This window comes from Neophocaena asiaeorientalis, unplaced genomic scaffold, assembly GCF_003031525.2.
Source record: "Neophocaena asiaeorientalis asiaeorientalis breed wild unplaced genomic scaffold, Neophocaena_asiaeorientalis_V1.1 scaffold504, whole genome shotgun sequence".
NCBI classification, from domain to species: domain Eukaryota; kingdom Metazoa; phylum Chordata; class Mammalia; order Artiodactyla; family Phocoenidae; genus Neophocaena; species Neophocaena asiaeorientalis.
In genome coordinates this window covers 2,480,872-2,504,134 of record NW_020174438.1, presented here as the reverse complement: position 1 = coordinate 2,504,134, position 23,263 = coordinate 2,480,872, and the positions used below count along the sequence as shown (strand labels likewise).

The 23,263-nt window shown below is 39.8% G+C and overlaps 1 protein-coding gene across 1 annotated transcript in view; it reads left to right on the top strand.

Moving 5' to 3' along the window:
• Positions 1–23,263, top strand: part of PARVA (parvin alpha) — a 176,280-nt gene that overhangs the window by 102,166 nt on the left and 50,851 nt on the right. Inside the window, exon 5 of the mRNA XM_024757131.1 lies at positions 517–619. Coding sequence (XP_024612899.1) covers positions 517–619 — 103 coding nt within the window. The remainder of the gene's footprint in view (positions 1–516; positions 620–23,263) is intronic.

The following is a 23,263-nucleotide window of genomic DNA, read 5'->3' as shown; positions in this document are numbered from 1 at the left end:
CAGAGGCTCAGAGCAGATAACTAGCTTGCCTTAGATTCATAGGTCACAGAGGTACACACGCAGAGGTCCATGGATGACAGAGGTACACACACACACACACACACACACACACACACAGATTTCCATAGATCCCAGAGATGCGCAAATTAATTAGTAGGTAAAATGGCGTTTTCAACCTCAGTTTGCGTAACTCGAAAGCCCACACTCTTGCCAGTACAAAACCACACAGCCAAGCACTGTGCAAACGTTGCTTGCCATTTGGGGAAGGAATGGTAGCGGCCAGAGGTATTAGCAGAGACACTGGTGCCATCAGCACTAGAAGAGCTCATACCTGAAAGTTAACAGGGCCGCTGGGGCTCCCACTTACAGCTACTTGTCCACATACTGGGCCATCTGGATAGTTTTGTTCCTTTCAAAATCTGAAGTTCATTTAAATTTTAACTGTCCAGGATTAGAAAGCTGTTCTATAAGAAAATACCCCATGACTCTTCTCTTATTCTCTCTCTCTCTGTGTAGGTATTAATTGACTGGATTAATGATGTTTTGGTTGGAGAAAGAATCATTGTGAAAGACCTGGCTGAAGATTTATATGATGGCCAAGTCCTGCAGAAGCTTTTTGGTAAGAGGAGAGTTGAATATTGCAGTGGATGTCTTTAATCTCCTAGTTTAGAGTTGTTCTCCGTTCACAGCAGTCCACCTGGAATGGAATAGGGATGGGTCCTGCGTGGGATAACAGATCAGTTAGATGTCCGCTTGGAATGTTTTACATGAGTGCATTGCAAAGGGAGTCTTTGTGACCAGATGCGGCTACTCCCCCTCACAGACGAGAGTCATCAGCATGGAAAGACTCCACTGTACACTGGAATACATGCCTCGCCCTCTCCAGAAAATTGTGCTTCTATGACCTCTGTAGGTCTATTTACATGTGTGTGGAGATGCATGTATGTTTTCGTGTACCTCTCTCCTATGGACCTGCGTGTATGTATGTGTGTGTGTGTGTGTGTTCCTCTGCGTATCTCTCTCTAGGTTGGTGCAAGTATGCCGAAGTATGTGCTTTATGATGCTTGGCCCCTGTGTGTCTCCAGGTAACTTGCATCTGGAAGGTTATGTGTCCCTGTATCCATTCACACCTGTCGTGTGAAAGTGTGGAGGAGGCGGGGACGGGAGACTTCAGGGTGAGGTTGGTGATGAAAGGACAGATTCAACTTGACTAGATTTGGACTTCCCCTCTCTGCGCCCCACTTCCTCTCATCCTAACCACTGCCCACTCCACTCGGCACCTCCACCTGCGCGCACCTCAGCTGAGCTCATCCACTTTCCTGGAGACGTTTCTGCCCCTCCGAGTGACTAGGACCCCGTCCCCTCTTCCTTGCCCCCCCATGGCTGTGGGGCGGGGCGGGGGGTCTCCAAGGCCCGTTTCTTACTCAGAATTCTCTCCCGCATTCCTCCTCCCTGCAATTTTCACTTGTCTGAACTGTTGAAACAATTTCCCAACTCACCTCTTTGCTTCCCATCTCACCTCCTCCGACCCGTTCCCCACACAGCTAGCTGAGGAATCTTTTTTAATTGCAAGTCTCATCTTGCCAGTACTCACTCTCCCCTACCTGTGGGACAAAGTCCAGGCCTATTAGTACAACATTCAGAACATTTCATCATCCGATCCCCAGCTGTCTTGTCAGCCTCACCTCTGACCACTCACACACGTGCCTCATGCCATGTAAAGTGCTTAGAATAGCACCTGATGCACAGTGAGTGCCCAGTCAGTGTCTTTCGTCATTTCATTGGTGGTTTTGTTATGTTTATGAACACCATCACCACATTATGACATACGTCGGGCATACTCACACCTCTCTACTTTTGCACTTGCTATTCCTTCTGCCTCTAGGGCCTTTCTTCCTCCTTTATCCACCGAGGCAAACCATCATTACTGCTCATCCTTCCAATCTCTACAGTCAACTGAACGTGCCTCCCTCTAGTACCCCTCACAACCCAGTCACATCTGGAAGAGAAAGTCATGCTGTCGTCTGTGTTCCCTCAGAAATAGATACACACACATGTATACATAACATGAAGGTCTTTATTACATGGACACACACACGTGTACATAACATACGTGCCTTTATTATATAGATACACATAGACATATACCTAACATATGTGCCTTTGTTATACAGATACACAGACATATACATAACATAATGCTTTATTATATAGACACACACAGACATGTATACATAATATACATGGCTTTATTATCATAGGATATTCCATGTTGTTTGTAGCTGTGTATGTAAGCGTATGTGGGCTTCTCAAGGAAAGGAACCTCTTCGCATTTATTTATCCAGTCTTCTCCAGGACTAACATGTTGCCCAGCACTTAATCAATGTATATTGAATGAATGAATGAATAATATAAAATCTAGTAATTTCTAGGAAGCTAAGCTGATTCAGTGCTCAAACGTCAGTATTAAGGAGCGTTCACATCTAAAGGCTTGTAAACGCAACCGAACACGGAGAGGAATGAAACATCTTTGGCACATGCAGATGTGAAAAAGCCGTGAGCCTCACTGAGCATCTCTCCTAGCGACTGTAGCTTTTAACCCCGCCAGCAAATTTCTAGTTGGGATCTGAAACTGTCTGGAAGTGTTCGACGCTGGGCTTTGAAAGCAGGGGTGGGACATGGCTGTGCAGTGATGGAACGTGGCCACGAGCAGTCTCACCTCCGGGAATGGTTACAAAACTGTCCAGCATCGTCCGTGCCGCCCCAAGTCAGGCATCAAGTCCAGTCAGGTTAGATCATCTCAGATCTCAATGTTCATGTCGAAAATGCGATTCACAGCAGAGGTGATGCCGCTTTTGTCAACTTAAGTGTAGAACCATTGTAGGTCTAAGGCTAGACGTACACACTCAAAAGCTACAGGCAGAGTACCCAGTGGAGAGAACTAGTTTGCAGTTGAAAATATGTGTCAGGAGCTCCTGGGAGGAATCAGTCTGGAGATGGGGTTTTGGGTGACCCCTCTGACCTCGAGCTCCCCCTGACTATTTTTCTTTCTTCTTTCCCAGCCACGTTTCTCAGGATAATGTTTGGCACTCCCTGTTCTGCTTTCCCACCACTAAGTATTCACTCCTTAGGTACAGGCTGGGTGCCACGACCTACCCATCAACTTTTCCTTCCCAGGTCACCAGTGTCAATTGAGAGCTCTTCTTACGTGGTGGCATTTGACACTACTGAACACCTCACCCCCCCACCCCAGCCTGACGGTTTCTGTGACGGATCCTCTTCTGCCTCTGACACCCACTTCTCAGTCCTCCTCGTCTGTTCTTCTTTCTGTAATGGTTGGGGTTCCTCCACCTTCCATCCTTGGCCCCCTTCTCTTTTTCTTTCATACCCTCTTCCTGGGTGATTTCATCCACACCTATAGTTTCAACCATGAGCTATATGATCATCATTCTCAGGTCTCTATCTCTGGAATGGCTTTCTCTTTGAAGCTGTAAGTAAGGTTATCTTGTACCTGCCCACCTGGCTGTCACACAGGCACCTATAACCAGCCTGCCCCAAACTGAGCTTATCTTCCTCCTCCCCAAGCCCAATCTGTTTTCCACCTTGAGGAATGCTATTATGACCACAGATGACAAACCTGGGGGTCATGGTGGATAGCTCTTTCTTCTTCCCTCATATTCTGTTAGTCGCAGTTCTGACAACTGTGTTCCCATGTATGTGTGTGTGTGTCAAACTGTCCCATTTCTTATTCAGTTAGTACACATGCAGCACTTGGAAAAGTGCCTGGCTCACTGTGTGCTAGGTCAGGGTTGGCTTTCAAAAAATTTTCCAGCCCCACTGCTTCCTCCTTAGCTCAGAACCTCATCGTTTGTCTTAACTTCTCTGGCTCCAAAATCCTTTTCTCACATTAAGCTGTTTCCTACCTTGGTAGCACTCTGAAGTTCTCCCAGATCGTCTTTATATTTCACTATTTGTCTTAACACTTAAACCCATAGTCCATTTGTCAATGTTTCTTTAAAACTTTTTTATTTTGAACTAATTTTATTTATTTATTATTATTTTTTAAATGTTATTTATTTTTGGCTGCACTGGGTCTTCTTTGCTGTGTGTGGGCTTTCTCTAGTACCTGCGAGCGGGGCTACTCTTCATCGCAGCGCGCAGGTTTCTCAATGCGGAGCTTCTCTTGTTGTGGAGCACGGGCTCTAGGCATGCGGGCTTCAGTAGTTGTGACACATGGGCTCAGTAGTTGTGGCTCATGATCTCTAGAGCGCAGGCTCAGTAGTTGTGGCACACGGGCTTAGCTGCTCCGCGACATGTGAGATCTTCCCAGACCAGGGCTCGAACCTGTGTCCGCTGTATTGGCAGGCGGATTCTTAACCACTGCGCCACCAGGGAAGCCCCTTGAACTAATTTTAGACTTATAGTAGAGCTGCAGAGACAGTCCAGAGAGTTCCTGTCTCCCCTTACTCAGCTTCCTCTAATGTTAGCATCTTACCAACCATAGGGCAAGCATCAAAACTAAGAAATTAACCTTGGGCTTCCAAGGTGATATGTTTTGGGGAGGACACCACGGAGCTGATGTGTTCTCAGGGCATCATATCAGGGCAGACACGATGTTAACATGTCTTACCACTGCTGATGTTAACACTGACCACTCGGTTAAGGTGGTGTCTGCCAGATTCCTTCACTGTAAAGTTGCTATTTTTCTCTTTGTTATTAATTTATTTGTGGGGAGATACTTTAAGACTTTGCAAATATCTTGCTTCTCCTTCCACTCCTTCCACTAATTGTAATTGGTGGAGCATGTCTGCCAGTTATTACTGTGGTGGCCTAGTGGAGGTTTTCTATTTTTCTAGTTTCCTATTCCTTCCACATTTATTAACAGGAAGTCTTCTGTAAGGAAAAGTTGTCCCTTGTCCCCCATTTACTTAGTTATTTACATCAGTATGGATACAAAGATACTTATTATACTTTAGTTTATCATCAGTGTTATCATTATTCATGTTTTGCTCATATACTTCCCCCTTTGACCACTAGGAGCTCTTTCAGGTTGGCTCCTGGGCACTTCCTGGACGTGCTGCCCCATATTTTTTTTTCTTAGCACTTCTTTACTTTCTCATATCATAAGATGCTCCAGGCTTATCTTATATTTCACTTTTACTCTAGCCCTAGAATCAACTACTTCTTCAAGGAGCCCCAGTTTCTTTTATTAGAGAATGGTGTTTAGAAATCAGTATCTGGGCATATTACTTGGTGTTTTTAACTGGCTACCTGTCACACAAATAAACATCCATGTGTAGGTACGGTACTATTACCTGGTGGTACTAAGATGAAGCAGGCATGATCATTTCCAGAAATTCAGCTTCAAATTGTACTGGGGTTGGGCATGGAGAGTAGGAGGGGGCTGACTTTGGGATTAGTAAACTAACTATGAAATACTGGCATTTAGAAAAAAATTAAAATGGCATAGCGACCTTCAGGAGTCCAGATATGCCGAGTCACATCTCGGGAGCAGGATATGGACCCGGAATCCGGGAAGCCATGCTGATGACATCATGGCGCAAGGACTCAACCCAGAAATGAGCAAGATGCCAAGGCAGGGAGCTCTGGGCCAGAGGTGCGTGTGTGTTATTGTTATGGTGAAATTCTGAATAGTTGAGCATCCCTGAGATGCCAGGTGGACTGGCTGGCTGGGTGCTCTCTGATCTTGAACTCTGAGAGGGCGGCGTCATACCTGCTGCTCCTCTGTGTGGCCAGATGCTACTTGCTCAGCATCAGTTCCTGGTCTACTTGCCCTTCTGACTCCCTAGGCAAGTCTGGGAAATTCCTCTGGTGCAGCCTCCCCCAGGTCCTCCTTTCTGAGCTGCCTAGCCCAGCTGCCCACTGCTGCCTCTGTTCTCTGCATCTTCCCTCTTGCGCGGGCAGCATATCTGAGTTGAGGTTTTCCTGAAAGCAGATGCTGAAACAAGGACTTGCGTGGAGGAAGTTTATGTGAGGGGTGATCTTAGAAAGTACAGGTGGTCAAGTGGGGAATGTAAGAGAGGAAGAGAGAAACACCATTAAGGGTGCATTCATAAGGATGACAGCTCTGTTTGCAACCAGGGCTCAGGGCTGCGGGGGGTCCCTCTGAGAAACCAGGTGACACCACCCCTCAAAATCCCCCTACTCAGGACAGGGAGCAGGGATGTTTATCCTATGGCTCCCATCACTGTGTGCTTGAGGATTGTATAGGAATTAAGAACCCCTGGACTGTACTCCTGCTAGAGAAGGCGAGCACTTCAGGGCCGGAGATAGGAAGCGTCAGCTTGCTGAGAGCTGCCTGCTGTAGCAGGTGAATGCAGGGAGCTCAGGGAAGGGGCGTCAGCATCATCCAGGAAGACCAGAGGGTGCAACTCCTACTTTAAGGACTGCTCCTCCCAACACTGGCCATTTCTCTGTACCATTGGTGTCACCGCCTGGGAAAAGTCACATGCTGGCCACTTTGGCCTGCCTCTTTATGGTGCGCACCCCCATCCTCTCATGACAATGGCTCCAGCCCTTTCCACACCTCAGAACACAAGCTCCCCACCCCCAAGAATGAAGAGGAAGTTTCTCCCTAGCCCCTGACAGAAATTCACCTCATCTTTTATCCCAGGATTAGCCTCTTCTCAGGGCGACTGACAGATGCAGTATCCTCACGTCCCCCGGGTATTCTTTTACCCCAGTGCACCAATAAGTGGGGTAAAAGTCCCAGAATGGTTCGAAGTTGGGACACATTTCCCAGCGTCTCAGCATACAGGTGCATCCATGGTCACCTTGCTATATTTGCATCCCCAACATCACATGCCCTAGGCGGTAGATGTGACTGAGTGAGAAAGGCAGGAGGCAGGGGATTCTAGGGAAATGCCTATCCCGGGTCATCATTTCATTTGACCATGGGCTGCTGCCTGTTTCCTATTGAGGTTTCCTGACTTGGGACAGCTCTGCAATTTGCCTTATGGCATGTTAGATTCCCCTGATCCTAATCTTTGAACATGTGCGTGTAACTGGGAAGAGAAAAGGCCTTTTCTGAGGGATGGAAGTCACAAGGCTCTCCCTTCTGGTTTTCGCAATAACGTATGACTGAAACAGGGTACCTTCCTCGGGCATGAGACCAGGAAGGGTCCCTTGGACATAAAGCTTCCGCAGGAGGGTTTTTTGTTTTGTGTTGGGTATGTGTGTGTGTTTCTTTTCCCCTGGTAGACCCTAAAGAGTACATCTTACACTGACCTTAATCTAGTCAATCAATATTCGTCAAGCAATAGCCGTTTAATTTGCTACGTCCTACTGCTGAGTTTAGGGATACGGACGTAAATACGTCACAGCGCCGCCTTTAGGTAACTCACAACCTGTACTATGAAGGGCTGTGGGCTGTTAAGTTGAAGATTTGGAAAGGCATCATGAAAGAGGCGGCATTTTGAATCAGGCCTTCTGGAAGGAGCAGAATTTCAGCCAGATGAAGGAGAAGAACATTCTAGTAAAACATGTTGCTGGTAAGCACCTGTGGATTTCGGTGTGAGTGGAGAGAGAGTGTTATAGAGACAGGAGCACATGGGTAGGTGAGCATCAGCATTGGTTGAGTGGGGTGTGGGGCTAACAAAGAAGATGGGAACCAGCACCCAGACCTTGGTTTCAAACTCCAGTCTCCAGTAATAGAAACCAGGGCATACAGATGAGCCTGGAGCATCTTGCAGTGCCAAAAAGAGGCACTAGGGGAAAAAAATATATCTATGGGGCAGCATGTTGAAAGTGTTCAGGGCCCATCTGAGAGCGCTCCCAATGGCTAAAGGTGGAAATTTGAGCCAGAAAATGAGTAACAATAATGTTGGATTATAACCCAAAGTCTAAAATAAATATCCTTAAGTCCATATTGATATCAATAAATAGCTGAATAAATAAATGAGGGAGAAGAGACAAATCTTCTTTACAGAATAATTTCAAATAAGTTATTGATTTATAACTCCTTCAAGGAAGTAGAAGTTAACTCCCCATCCCTGAAGTGGACTGGATCTAGTGACTGGCTTCCAATGATTAGTGTATGGAGTGGAGGAACCTCGTACAGACACTACTTTGGCCAAATCAAAGTTAGCGTCACCGTTGATAAGTCACGTTGATAGCATGTGCCCTTGATAGGATGCAATGAAAAGGGCACTTCACCTCTGTGGTCTTCCTCTCCAAAATCCCCAGTCTAACCATGAGAAAAATATAGGAAAAACCCAGTACTCTTCAAAACTGTCAAGGTCTTGAAACACCAGACATCTCTGAAAAAATGATCCTAGAACAGAGGACATGGGGCAGGTAATGATGAATAGGTGTGAACGGAAAAAGGATGTTAAGGAAAGACTAGTGAAACCCAAATAAATATGGAGTTTAGTTAATAGTCATGTACTAATGTCAGTTCATTAGTTGTGACAGATGTACTGTAGTAATGTAAGAGGTTAACAATAGGTGAACCTGGATTTAGGATATGTAGGAACTATCTGAACTGCCATTTCAGCTTTTCTATAAATCTAAAAACCATTCTAAAACAAGAAATTTGTTTAAAGAAATAAGATGAGCTTACATTATAGAGGACCTTGCAGTAAAAATTTTAGACTATATGCAGTGCCCAGTGGTAACTGCTGATGGCTTGTGAGCAAAACACCATGATCAGAAATAGGAGCAGCAGGAGGGTTGCTCAGAGGCAGTAGAGGAAACACCAACAAAGCATCCTTTTATAAGATAATAAGGGTGTCGAACTAGAGGAGTGGCAGTATAGATGGGGAGAAGCTTTAAGAGAACCTAGTGATGTAGGGAATGAGCAGCTGAAGTAAACCAGGCTGACCCTAAGTGATGGATGTTAAATAGGGATGATTCCATGAGTCCCTGGAAGAGCAGCATCTTGAAGGGTTTGGTCATATTGGTTTTGAGAGTCGCTTCCCTACACCCAAAAAAGTACTTAGGCTGAAGTAGCAGCTATGCTAAAATTGAAAGAGGAATGAAGAGAAAGATAGGAGATCTGAGTTCCAATCCTGGTTCTGCCACTAAAACATTTCTCTGCAGCTCAGGTCACTCTTCTGTAAAGCCAGGAAGATGGCCTGTGCAACTGTACAGCTGAGCGGTTCAGTACAGCACCCACTAACCACATGTAGCTATTAAAAGTAATTAAAATTAAAAATTCCTTTACTTAATCACACCAGCTACATTTCAAATGCTCCCTAGCCAAATGTGTCTAGTGGCCACCATATTGAATAGTGCAGAAATGAGCATTTCCATCATAGGAGAAAGTTCTTTTGGACAGCGCTGCCCTAGGTATTGCTATGATAGTCACTGTTTCTAAGATAATTGAAGATAAGGTATACTGGTATTCTTAAGCTGGATGAGACATTTTCTGGTCTCTGAAAAACTCAAAAGCTGGATGAAAGTCTTTTTATTCTTATTCTTTTATTTATAAGTAGTAGAGAAGCTCTCTAGAGTGTAAGTGTTACTAAGTAAAAAAAGTATGGTACAGTACTGTGTGTATATATATGTCACTGTGCATGTGCATTAAGAGACCTATCTAATGATTGAGTATGTAGAGAATATCTCTGGTAAGTCACAGTAAACTCTCTGTGGTGTGGAACTAGGGAACTTGGGACTGCAGTGGGAAGAGGGGACTTAATTCTCACAGCTGGAAGTTTTTCCATGTTTGTATATTCTCAATTTTATTAAAAAATGGTAGAGTACATATGTAAATTTCAGTAGCAAAACTGAATCTATCGGTGGATGTCAAATAATACTTCATACATTTCAACAGCTATCCCAAGTAAAATAGGAAGAAAAGGAAACCACCTAAATATGATAAAGACCATTTATACAAAACTTAACAGTGAACACATTACATAGTAAAATATCAAAGACATGGTATTAGGAACAAATCAGAGATGATGGCTATCATCACAATTATAAGTGTTTTGGATATACAAGCTAATGTCATAAGATAAGGAAATAGATTTTCAGGTTGATCATTATGGCTGACTAAATGTTCAAGCAAATCCTCTTGGTCTGCATAGTTTAAAAATCTGGATAAGCCTTAAAAAATATATTTTTGTATTCCATGGCTAAGCTGAAAGGGAAGGAAATCCTACTGATGCCAAAAACAACAAGGAAGTGTAAATCCAGTAAAATAAGTGTTAATTTCTAATGGCCTAATTAGCCTGAGGTTTAATGGTTCACACTTACAGGGCCAAGACACAAAGCCTGAAGTCTGAAAGGAAGGGGAATTGAATCAGAGACCCCTGAATAGAGCCAGTGTCTCTGAAGGGTAACACATTCAGTGGGTAAACTAAAACAATCTTGTCCCACAGAGAGGGGCAGTAAGGATAATGCCTATCTCAGCCTTGGATATGAATGGGACAAGAAAAAGAAGAAGTCTGCACTGATAATTTGAATAGAGCCAGTGTCTCTGAAGGGTAACACATTCAGTGGGTAAACTAAAACAATCTTGTCCCACAGAGAGGGGCAGTAAGGATAAATGCCTATCTCAGCCTTGGATATGAATGGGGCAAGACAAAGAAGAAGTCTGCACTGATAATTCCCTTATCATCAAATGTCTGTACTCACACAGATTTTAGGACTAGGATTCACAGTACTTATGTGGCTTTAAATGCCTCAAGCTGAAAATATAGTTAAAAGTTGTTCCAAGTTATTAGTGTTCCCCAAGGCATAAGGGAACATATACCTCTTTAAAGGAATGAACTTTAAACCCAGGCCACAAAAAATTCCCAGAGATAAAATTCCAAGGCAAATGAGCTCAAAATCAGAAATCAACAAACACATGAAAGGAAGCCACCATGGGCAGCATCAACCAAAACAATAAACTGCAGATTCATCCCACAAATACTGTGGATATTAGCAATTGATCAGTTATGGAATAGAAAATATATTTAATATGTCAAAATAAAAGTTTTAAGACTATAGAAAGGATGATAAAAGAACAAGTAACTATCAGAATTGGACAGGCAGATATGAGAGAACTAAATAAAACTTCTAGAAATGGGAAAAAAATGGAATAATGAAATTAGAAACCTGAATGGGTTAGACACAGCTGAAGAAGGAATTGATGAGCTGGAAGATGGAATTGAAGAAATTACCCAGAATGCAGTATTAGAAAGACAATGGAGTGGAAAGTGAGAATTAAAAGACATAGAGATTAAGAAAACCCAACATATGGCTAATTGGAATTCTAGCAGGAAAAAAGAAAGAGAATGGAGTACAGTCAATATTTAAAGACATAATGAATTAAAAATTTTCAAAATTGGTGAAAGATATGAAGTCTCATATTCAGGAATCTCAGAGAACCCCAAACAGGATAATTAACAAGAAAACTTCATAACGATACCTAAGAACACTGAAGACAAAGAAAAGATTAAAAGCAGAGAGAAAAAAAGAGATTACCTATAAAGGAACAACAGACTGAAAGCTGTCTTTCCTCAGGAACAATCAAATCCCAAAGCTTTTTCTGAACTATTTTCAAAGTGCAGAAAAAATATTGTTAACTTACAGGTTTATATCCAGGAAAAAAAAAAACAACCAAAAAACCTATGTTTTAAAAATGGAGAAAAAAGGCATTTTAAGCAAACATGAAGTGAGAGGGTTTACTACCAAAAGACCCTCACTACGGCTTCCTAGGAACAACAGACTGAAAGCTGTCTTTCCTCAGGAACAATCAAATCCCAAAGCTTTTTCTGAACTATTTTCAAAGTGCAGAAAAAATATTGTTAACTTACAGGTTTATATCCAGGAAAAAAAAACAACAACCAAAAAAACCTATGTTTTAAAAATGGGGGAAAAAGGCATTTTAAGCAAACATGAAGTGAGAGGGTTTACTACCAAAAGACCCTCACTAGGGCTTCCCTGGTGGCGCAGTGGTTGAGAGTCCGCCTGCCGATGCAGGGGACACGGGTTCATGCCCCGGTCTGGGAAGATCCCACATGCCGCGGAGCGCCTGGGCCCGTGAGCAATGGCCGCTGAGCCTGCGCGTCCGGAGCCTGTGCTCCGCAACGGGAGAGGCCACAACAGTGAGAGGCCCGCATACCACCAAAAAAAACCCAAAAGACCCTCACTAAAAGGAGTTTCTAAAGGGTGTTCTCCACAAAGAAGGAAAGTGAACCCCCCCAAAAAAAGATCTGAAATGCAACAAAAAATGAAGATAGAATCAGAATCCCAGACAACTAAGGCACTTAACTCAGGAAGAGTGATTTGAGTTAGAGTGTGCTGAGGTTCTTGTATTATTTAGTATGTGGATAAAGAGACTAATTAACATAGGACTCTGTTAAGTTAAATACACATGATAAATTTTCTAGGGAAGACACTAAGATAATAAAGCAGTGTATAACCTCCCTACTTTTAATGGGGAGAAAATGAAATGAGAGGGAACAGAAACCTTAATCTAAGAAGCAACAAGGATGGAAGCAGGACATAAAGAATCAGAAAAGTAGAGTAGTAGAAAGTTTAAAATAAGTTGGTAGAAGTGAATCCAAGTATATTCATAAAGGCAATCAATGTAAATTGGCTTTTTTTGTGTGTGGTTTTGTTTTTAAACATCTTTATTGGAGTATAATTCCTTTACAATGGTGTGTTAGTTTCTGCTTTATAACACAGTGGATCAGTTATAAATATACATATGTTCCCATATCTCTTCCCTCTTGCTTTATCCATTTAAAAGACAAAGATCATCAGATTAGATAACAAAATAAAATCTTGCTGTATGCTCTTTACTAGAGATAGTCTTAGTACCATGAAGACACAGAAGGGTTGAAAGAAAAAGAATGGAAGAAATCATATATACTAGACTAATACTAATTAAAAGAAAGCTGTTGGGCTTCCCTGGTCCGCCTGCCGATGCAGGGGACACGGGTTCGTGCCCCGGTCCGGGAAGATCCCTCATGCCGTGGAGCGGCTGGGCCTGTGAGCCATGGCCGCTGAGCCTGCGCATCTGGAGCCTGTGCTCCGCAATGGGAGAGGCCACAACAGTGAGAGGCCCGCATACTGCAAAAAAAAAAACAAAAACAAAAAAACAAGAAAGCTGGTGTAACTATTTTATTATCAAATGAAATAGACTAAGGCAAAAAGCCTCACCACAGTGAGTCTCTACATATTAATGAGACTAAAATTACTGGGAAAATATGGACATTTTAAACCTAACACACTTTATGCATTAAATATATAAAAATTAAAAATGCCAGTCAGAATTACAAGAAGTTGACAAATCTGCCATTACATATTTCTCTTAATAACACATTAAGGAAAAAGTTCATAAGGCTAGAGAAGATGTGGACAGTGTAATTAACCAGCAACACCCCCAAACTGGAGTATTCTCATTCTTTTCAACTGTATGGAACACTTAGAAATTTTGCTTATGTCCATAAAGTAAGTCTCAACAAGTTATCATACAGACCAAATTCTTTGACCATGATGCAATAAAAAAAAAAAGTTTTTTAAACTGACCTCCATGTTTCTGGAAACAAAAATATAATAACTTAGAACTTCTCATACTGGACAGACTATTTTCTATTTTCTAATTCTTTGAAGGGTGGTTACATTAACATAGTATGATATATATGGCAACTCTGTTAGAACGTCTCAGTCCTTCTATCATTCAGAATACTTGAGTTTATTGTGCCCTGTCTTCAGAACTTTTTGAATACTGTTTCATTGTTTCAAAAGCATATTAGGATGCTAACTTCAAAAACAACTGAAAGATTCACAAAATAATCCTATCTGAGAAAATTTTCTAAATAGCATCCTATTTCAAAATCTTGCCTAGTACTTTATAACAAGTTAAACTAGTGATGAACAATTTGCAGAACTATAAAAACGTGAGAGAAGCAATTCCCTGGAAGAATAAAAAAAAATTTTATCAATAGAAAATTTTCAAAGCGCTAGCTGAAATTAGCTGAATAAAGAAAATGAGGAGACTACAGGCCCTTTGGTGGGGCTAATGGCAGACTCTGGGAGGGATCACAGCATGGAGTACTTCCTAGAGCTTCTACTGCCAGTGACCTTGTCCCCACAGTGAGCCACAGCTGTCCCCCGCCTCTGCAGGAGACCCTCCATCACTAGCAGAAGCTCTATATGCATTGAATTGAAAATACCTTCTTTCAGAAGCAAGAAGAACTACAGTCCAGCCTGTGGAGCAAAAAGCATTAAAAACAAAATAAACAAATGGCACCTAATGAAACTTAAAAGGTTTTGAACAGCAAGGGAAAATACAAAGAAGATGAAAAGACAACCCTCAGAATGGGAGAAAATTTTTGCAAACGAATCAACAGACAAATGGTTAATCTCCAGAAGATATAAACAATATGTGGATGGATCTAGAGACTATCATACAGAGTGAAGTAAGTCAGAAAGAGAAAAATATTGTCTATTAACGCATATATGTGGAACCTAGAAAAATGGTACAGATGAAGTGTTTTGCAGGGCAGAAATTGAGATACAGATGAAGAGAACAAACGTATGGACACCAAGGGGGGAAAGTGAATGGGTTGTGCAGTGGTGGTGTGATGAATTGGGAGATTGGGATTGACCTATATACAGTATTATGTATAAAATGGATAACTAATAAGAACCTGCTGTATAAAAATAAATAAAATTCAAAAAAGAAAACTGTAATGAGGAGACTTTAAAAAAGAAATTATCTTTAAATTCTTAGCAACACTGAATGAAATTATTATTTAACTATGGGAATACTTGAGTAGATCTCTTAAATTTTGAGGGTTGAATATTTTAAAAATAATGTGAAGGGTAGAAATGTCAGAAGAGGATCTCAAATCTTCCATCTTAAAATGTCATAAAATCGAAATAAGTGATATAAGCTTACACAATAGAGGCAATGGCGTCTTATATTACTTGCATACCCAGAGAATGTTAAAAACTCAAACAATAATAAGGGGATTTGGTAAGATGACTGTATTTAAGAAGAAAATTTGTAAGGCAGCAGCATTTTTTTTTAACCAGTAATAATCAGTTGGTAATACATACATAAATACACACACACAGGATGTTTACTGCAACTTTATTACAAATAGGGGGAAAGTGTAATATAACCTGACTGCATATCTACAGGGGAATGGTTGAATAAGTTCTATAATAAATAATGCAATTTTTTGTAAAAGATTGAGTTATATCAATATGTATTGACGTAGAAAGAGACTCATGATATGTTTGAGTGATTGAGACTATTCTCAAATCTTCCATCTTAAAATGTCATAAAATCGAAATAAGTGATATAAGCTTACACAATAGAGGCAATGGCGTCTTATATTACTTGCATACCCAGAGAATGTTAAAAACTCAAACAATAATAAGGGGATTTGGTAAGATGACTGTATTTAAGAAGAAAATTTGTAAGGCAGCAGCATTTTTTTTTTAACCAGTAATAATCAGTTGGTAATACATACATAAATACAGGATGTTTACTGCAACTTTATTACAAATAGGGGAAAAGTGTAATATAACCTGACTGCATATCTCCAGGGGAATGGTTGAATAAGTTCTATAATAAATAATGCAATTTTTTGTAAAAGATTGAGTTATATCAATATGTATTGACGTAGAAAGAGACTCATGATATGTTTGAGTGATTGAGACTAAAAAGTGAATAGAGAACATCAATGAAACTAATAGGTGATTCTTGTAAAAGATAAACAAAATTGACAAACCTTTAGCTAGACACATCAAGAAAAAGGGAGAACTCAAATAAAATCAGAAATGAAAGAGGAGACATTACAACTGATACCACAGAAATGCAAAGGATCATAAAAGACTATTTTGGGTAATTATACACCAAAAACCTAGACAACCTAGAAAAAAATGGATAAATTACTAAAAATTACAACCTACCAAGATTGAATCATGATTAAACAGAAAATCTGAACAGACTGATTACTTGTAGGAAGATTGAATCAGTAACCAAAAAACCCCCCAACAAACAAAAGCCCAGGACCAGATGGCTTCACTGGTGAATGCTACCAAACATTTAAAGAAGAATTAATGCCAATCCTTTGAAAAAGGAGGAGGGAACACTTCCAAACTTATTTTATGAGACCAGAATTATTCTGATACCAAAACCAGACAAGGACATCATAAGAAAAAAAAATTACAGGCCAATATCCTTGCTGAACATAGATGCAAGAACCGTTAATTTGCTAAAATATTAGCAAACTGAATTCTACAATACATTAAAAGGATCATACACATGGTCAAGTGTGATGTACTTACGGATGCAAGAATGGTTCAGCATCCACAAATCAATCAATGTCATACACCACGATAACAAAATGAAGGATAAAAATCATAAGATATCTTAATAGATGTAAAAAAAAAATTTGACAAAATTCAGCCTCCATTTATTATAAAAACTCTCAAAGTAGGTATAGAGGGAACACACCTCAACATAATAAAGGCCACATATGACAGACCCACAACTAACATCATACTCAGTAGTGAAAAGCTGAAAGCTTTTCCTCTAAGATCAAGAACAAGACAAGGATGCTCACTCTAGAGACTTTTATTCAACATAGTATTAGAAGTCCTAGTTCGAGCAATTAGGCAAGAAAAAAATAATAAAAGGCATCCAAATCAGAAAGGAACATGTAAAACTGTCACTATTTGCAAATGACATGATATTATATATAGAAAACCCTAGAGACTCCACCAACAAACTGTTAGAACTAATAACTTAATTCAGTGAAGTTGCAGGATACAAAATCAATATACAAAAATCTGTTTTGTTTCTATACAGTAATAGTGAGCTATCAGAAAGAAATTAAGAAAACAATCCCATGTAAAATTACATCAAAAAAGTATAAAATGCCTAGGAATAAATTTAACCAAGGAGGTAAAAGACCTGTATCCTGAAAACTATAAGATACTGATGAAAGAAATTGAAGAAGACACAAATAGATGGAAAGATATTCCATACTAATGGATTAGAAGAATAAATATTATTTAAAATATCCATTCTACCCAAAGCAGTCTACACATTCGATGCAATTCCTATCAAAATCCCAATGGCATTTTTCACAGGTATAGAACAAACAGTCCTAAAATTTGCATGGAACCACAAAAGACCCCATATAGGCAAAGCAATCTTGAGAAAGAAGAACAAAGCTGGAGGAATCACATTCTCTGATTTCAAACTATATAACAAAGCTATAGTAATCAAAATAGTATAGTTTTGGCATTAAAAATAGACACGTAGATCAATGGAACAGAATAGAGAGCCCAGAAATAAACTCACGGATAAATGGTCAGTTAATTTACAACAAGGAGACGAGAATATACAATCTCTTCAACAAATGGTGCTGGGAAAACTGGACAGCCACATGCAAAAGAATGAAACTGGACCACTATCTTACACCATACACAAAAATTAACTCAAAATAGATTTAAGCCTTGAATGTAAGACCTGAAACCATAAAACTCCTGGAAGAAAACATAGGCAGTTAGTTCCTTATCATAGGTCTTGGTGATGATTTTTTGGAGTTGACACCAGAAGCAAGGCAACAAAAGCAAAAATAAATAAGTGGGACTACATCAAACTAAAAAGCTCTGCACAACTACCTGAAACCATAAAACTCCTGGAAGAAAACATAGGCAGTTAGTTCCTTGACATAGGTCTTGGTGATGATTTTTTCGAGTTGACACCAGAAGCAAGGCAACAAAAGCAAAAATAAATAAGTGGGACTGCATCAAACTAAAAAGCTCTGCACAAGAAAGGAAAACATCAACAAAATGAAAAGGCAACCTGTGGAACGATAGAAAATAGTTACAAATCATATACCTGATAAGGGGTTAATATCCAAAATATATAAAGATCTCATACAACTCAATAATGAAAAAGCAAACAATCCAATTTTAAAATGTGCAGAGGAGCTGAATAGACATTTTTCCAAAGAAGACCTACAGATGGCCAATGGGTACATTAAAAGGTGCTCAACATCATTAATTATAAGGACAATGGAAATCAAAACCACAATGAGGTATCACTTCACACCTGTTAGAATGGCTATTATCAAAAAGATAAGAAATAAGTGTTGGCAAGGATGTGGAAAAAAGGGAACAGTTTTGTACTGTTGGTGGGAATGTAAATTGGTTCAGCCACTGTGGAAGACAGTGCAGAGGTTCCTCGAAAAATTAAAAATAGAACTACCATATGATCCAGCAATTCTACTTCTAGGTATTTATCCAAAGGAAATGAAAACATTAACTTTAAAAGATACTGAAACTCACATGTTCATTGCATCATGAGCCAATGGCTTGGTTTTACAGTAGCCAAGATATGGAAGCAACCTAAGTGTCCATAATGAATGAATGGACAAAGAAAATGTGAGATATATATATAAACACACAATGGAATATTATTTAACCATAAAAAGAAGGAAATCTTACCATTTGCAACAACACAATAGAACTCGAGGGCATTATGCTAAGTGAAATAAATGAGACAGAGAAAGACAAATATCTTATGATCTCACTTATATGTTGAAGCTAAACAAAACAAAACAAAAAATGAGTTCATAGCTACAGAGAACAGATTGGTGGTTGCTAGAGGATGGGGAGTGGTGGATAAAATGGGTGAAGGTTGTCCAAAAGTACCAACAACAACAACAACGAAAAGAATGAGGTATATCCGTATATATTGACATGGAAAGATACGATATATGTTTAAATGGGAAAAAAACAGCAGAAAAATATACACACTGTAATCTCATTTTTATTAACAGAGAGAATGAGAGAGAGAGAACTCTTTCTATTCTTGTGTGTATTATGAACATGAAGAGATACACCTAAAACTGTTAATAAGTGTTACTTTGAAATAGTCTTTGTACTCAAATCCACCTAATACTAATATCAATGCCTAAAATAATGTACCCAACAACAAAAATTAAATGCAAGAAGACAAATCCAAAGCATAATAACTAAAGTGGAAAATGTAAAGCAGAATTACATTTTCTAAAATATTAGTAATGCAGATAAATAAAGCAAAGCCATAGAAACTCTTCTCCTGAATAAGAAATGCCAGATGCTAAAAACAGATAATTTTTTAATTTTAGGAAAAATGAATTATAATTTTATTATAATAAACTGCTTAAAAATATTGATGGAAACAGAAAAACAATGAGTGTTGCAGTAGGTAATGTGTAAAATCCAATTTTTTAAAAACAAGAACAGAATGGACAATAGTGCAAGAAAAAGTTGCTGACGTAGAAGACAGACTCAGAGACCTACCCTATTCACTGTAAGTAGTCCAAAGTCAGAGGAGGTTATAAATATGAAAATTCATAGGCAATGATATAATACAGCAGGTCTAGCAAAAAAGTGGTTCTTATTGCTGCCACTCCTCCCCTCCCCACTTACCCAGCCCACTCCCAAGACAGTTGTCACTAATATATCCCAGCAGTCTTTCCCTCTGAGCCAAGATAAGGCTTCAGAAGTTTCCTTAACTGAGTACCTTGGGCAGCCTCTACCAATGGCCAGCATACCTCTACTAAACGCTGGTAGTTGCAGTGTAATATGAAAACTTGTCATTTCTTCAATAGGAGAGGATCCAAGGTAATAATTCATGGCCTGAAAATGGAAATGGCACACAGTTTCTTTCAAAGGTTTAACATTCAAGAGAAAGACATTTAGATATATGCTTGTTAAATCCCTGAACTTTAGAAATAAAGGATGATGGCATCAAGCAACTAAAGAAGAGAGAAAGATAACATTTCAGGCCATCACAGGTAGAATAGCTTGAGATCATCCTATCAAGACTACTGAAAAGAATTCTTAAATCCACAGAACCTACAGAAATTTTCCAGTGGGCAACCTTATCTTCAAAGAATTACTCAAGGGGCATTTGACTTAGATAAACTAAAACTACTGAAAAATAAGATAATGTAAGCTATAGGGGAACCATTGATGTATGTTGAAGTTTAATTAGTTTTGTATGTTAGCCCTTAAAAATGAGGAGAAAAAACATTCTAAACATGTTTCAGAGAGTCAGTTCTATCAATCCTCGAATGAGTTGTGGAGAGTGGATTAGGTGAATCCAATAGCAGACAACATATTTCTCATTAGGGAATCCAGACTTGTTCTTTAAGATAAAAATATAAATTTATACTAATAAAATGATTAGACTTTTTTGCCTTTTAATATTAAGGGATTATGTCATTGCATACAAGAAGCATTGATTTTTATTGAATTTTTTTAAAACAGCAGGTTCTTATTAGTTATCTATTTTATACATGTTAGTGTATATATGTCAATCCAATCTCCCAATTCATCGCACCACCATCACCCCCACCCCCGCTTCCCCCCTTGGTGTCCATACGTTTGTTTTCTACATCTGTGTCTCTATTTCTGCCTTGCAAACTGGTTCATCTGTACCATGTTTCTAGATTCCACATATATGTGTTAATAGACGTTATTTGTTTTCTCTTTCTGACTTACTTCACTCTGTATGACAGTCTCTAGGAGCATCCACGTCTCTACTTGGCTAGAGTGGACATCCTTCCCTTGTTCCTGTCTTGTTCCTGAAATTCTTTGTTTTTCACAGTTGAGAATGATGTTTGCTGTGAGTTTGTCATATATGGGCTTTATTATGTTGAGGTAGGTTCCCTCTATGCCCACTTTCTGGAGAAAAGTGGGCATAGAGATGCAGAAAAACTTTTGCTTTTGAGGTGATCATATGGTTTTTATTCTTCAATTTGTTCATATGGTGTATCACATTGATTGATTTGAATATATTGTTTTCATTGTCATTTGTGTCTAGGTATTTTTTGATTTCCTCTTTGATTTCTCCAGTGATCTCTTGGTTATTGAGTAACATATTGTTTAGCCTCCATGTGTTTGTGTCTTTTTATGTTTTTTTCACTGTAATTTATTTCTAATCTCATAGTGTTGTGGTCGGAAAAGATGCTTCATATGATTTCAGTTTTCTTAAATTTACTGAGGCTTGACTTGTGACCCAAGATGTGACCTATCCTTGAGAATGTTTCATGTGCACTTGAGAAGAAAGTGTAATCTGTTGTTTTCAGATGGAATGTCCTATAAATATCAATTAAATCTATCTGGTCCATTGTGTCATTTAAAGCTTGTGTTTCATTATTAATTTTCGGTCTGGGTGATCTGTCCATTGGTGTAAGTGAAGTGTTAAAGTCCCCCACTATTATTGTGGTACTGTCAATTTCTTCTTTTATGGCTGTTAAATTTGCCTTATGTATTGAGGTGCTCCTTTGTTGGGTGCATATATATTTATAATTGTTTTATCTTCTTCTTGGATTGATCCCTTGATCATAATGTAGTGTCCTTCCTTGTCTCTTGTAACATTCCTTATTTTAAAGTCTATTTTATCTGATATGAGTATTGCTACTTCAGCTTTCTTTTAACTTCCATTTGCATGGAATATCTTTTTCCATCCCCTCACTGTCAGCCTGTGTGTGTCCCTCGGTCTGAAGTGGATCTCTTGTAGACAGCATATATACGGGTCCTGTTTTTGTATCCATTCAGCAAGCCTGTGTCTTTTGGTTGGAGCATTTGATCCATTCACATTTAATGTAATTATCAATATGTCTGTTCCTATTAACATTTTCTTAATTGTTTTGGGTTTTTGTAGGTTTTTTTCTTCTTTTGTGTTTCCCACTTAGAGAAGTTCTTTTAGCATTTGTTTTAGATCTGGTTTGGTGGTGCAGAATTCTTTTAGCTTTTGCTTGCCTGTAAAGCTTTTGATTTCTCTTTTGAATCTGAATTAGATCCTTGCCGGGGAGAGTAATCTTCCCTTTCATCACTTTAAATATATCGTGGCTCTCCGTTCTGGCTTTTAGAATTTCTGCTAAGAAATCAGCTGTGAACCTTATGGGAGTTCCCTTCTATGTTATTTGTCATTTTTCCCTTGTTGCTTGTAATAACTTGTCTTTAATTTTTGCCAGTTTGATTACTATGTGTCTCGGCTTGTTTCTCCTTGGGTTTATTTCTCTGCGCTTCCCGGACTTGAGTGGCTATTTCCTTTCCCATGTTAGGGAAATTTTCGACTATAATCTCTTCAAATATTTTCTTGGGTCCTTTCTCTCTCTCTTCTCCTTCTGACACCCCTATAATGTGAATGTTGGTGCATTTAATGTTGTCCCAGAGGTCTCTTAGACTGTCCTTATTCCTTTTCACTCTTTTTCTTTATTCTTTTCCATGGCATTGAATTCCACCATTCTGTCTTCCAGGTCACTTGTCCATTCTTCTGCCTCAGTTATTCTGCTATTGATTCCTTCTAGTGTATTTTTCATTTCAGTTATTGTATTGTTCATCTCTGTTTGTTTGTTCTTTAATTTTTCTAGGTGTTTATTCTTTAATTCTTCCAGGTCTTTGTTGTACATTTTTTGCATCGTCTCGATCTTTGCCTCCATTCTTTTTCCAAGGTCCTGGATCATCTTCACTATCATTATTCTGAATTCTTTTTTTGAAAGGTTGCCTATCGCCCCTTCATTTAGTTGTTTTTATGGGGTTTTATCTTGTCCTTCATCTGGTACATAGTCCTCTGCCTTTTCATTTTGTCTGTCTTTCTGTGAATGTGGATTTTGTTCCACAGGCTACAGGATTGTAGTTCTTCTTGCTTCTGCTGTGTGCCCTCTTCTCATGAGGCTATCTAAGAGGCTTGTGCAAGCTTCCTGATGGAAGTGACTGGTGGTGGGTAGAACTGGGTGTTCCTCTGGTGGGCAGAGCTCAGTAAAACTTTAATCTGATTTTCTGCTGATGGGTGGGGCTGAGTCCCCTCCCTGTTGGTTGTTTGGCCTGAGGCGACCCAGCACTGGAGCCTGTAGGCTCTTCGGTGGGGCTAATGCCAAGGAGTACTTCCCAGAACTTCTGCTGCCAGTGTCCTTGTCCCCATGGTGAGCCACAGCCACCCCCCCACCTCTGCAGGAGACCCTCCAACACTAGCAGGTAGATGTGGTTCAGTCTCCTATGGGGTCACTGCTCCTTCCCCTGGGTCCTGATGCACACACTACTTTGTGTGTGCCCTCCAAGAGTGGAGTCTCTGTTTCCCCCAGTCTTGTTGAAGTCCTAAAGTCAAATCCCACTAGCCTTCAAAGTCTGATTCTCTGGGGATGCCTCTTCCCGTTGCCGGACCCCCAGGTTGGGAAGCCTGATGTTGGGCTCAGAACCTTCCCTCCAGTGGGTGGACTTCTGTGGTATAAGTGTTCTCCAGTCTGTGAGTCACCCGCCCAGCAGTTATGGGATTTGATTT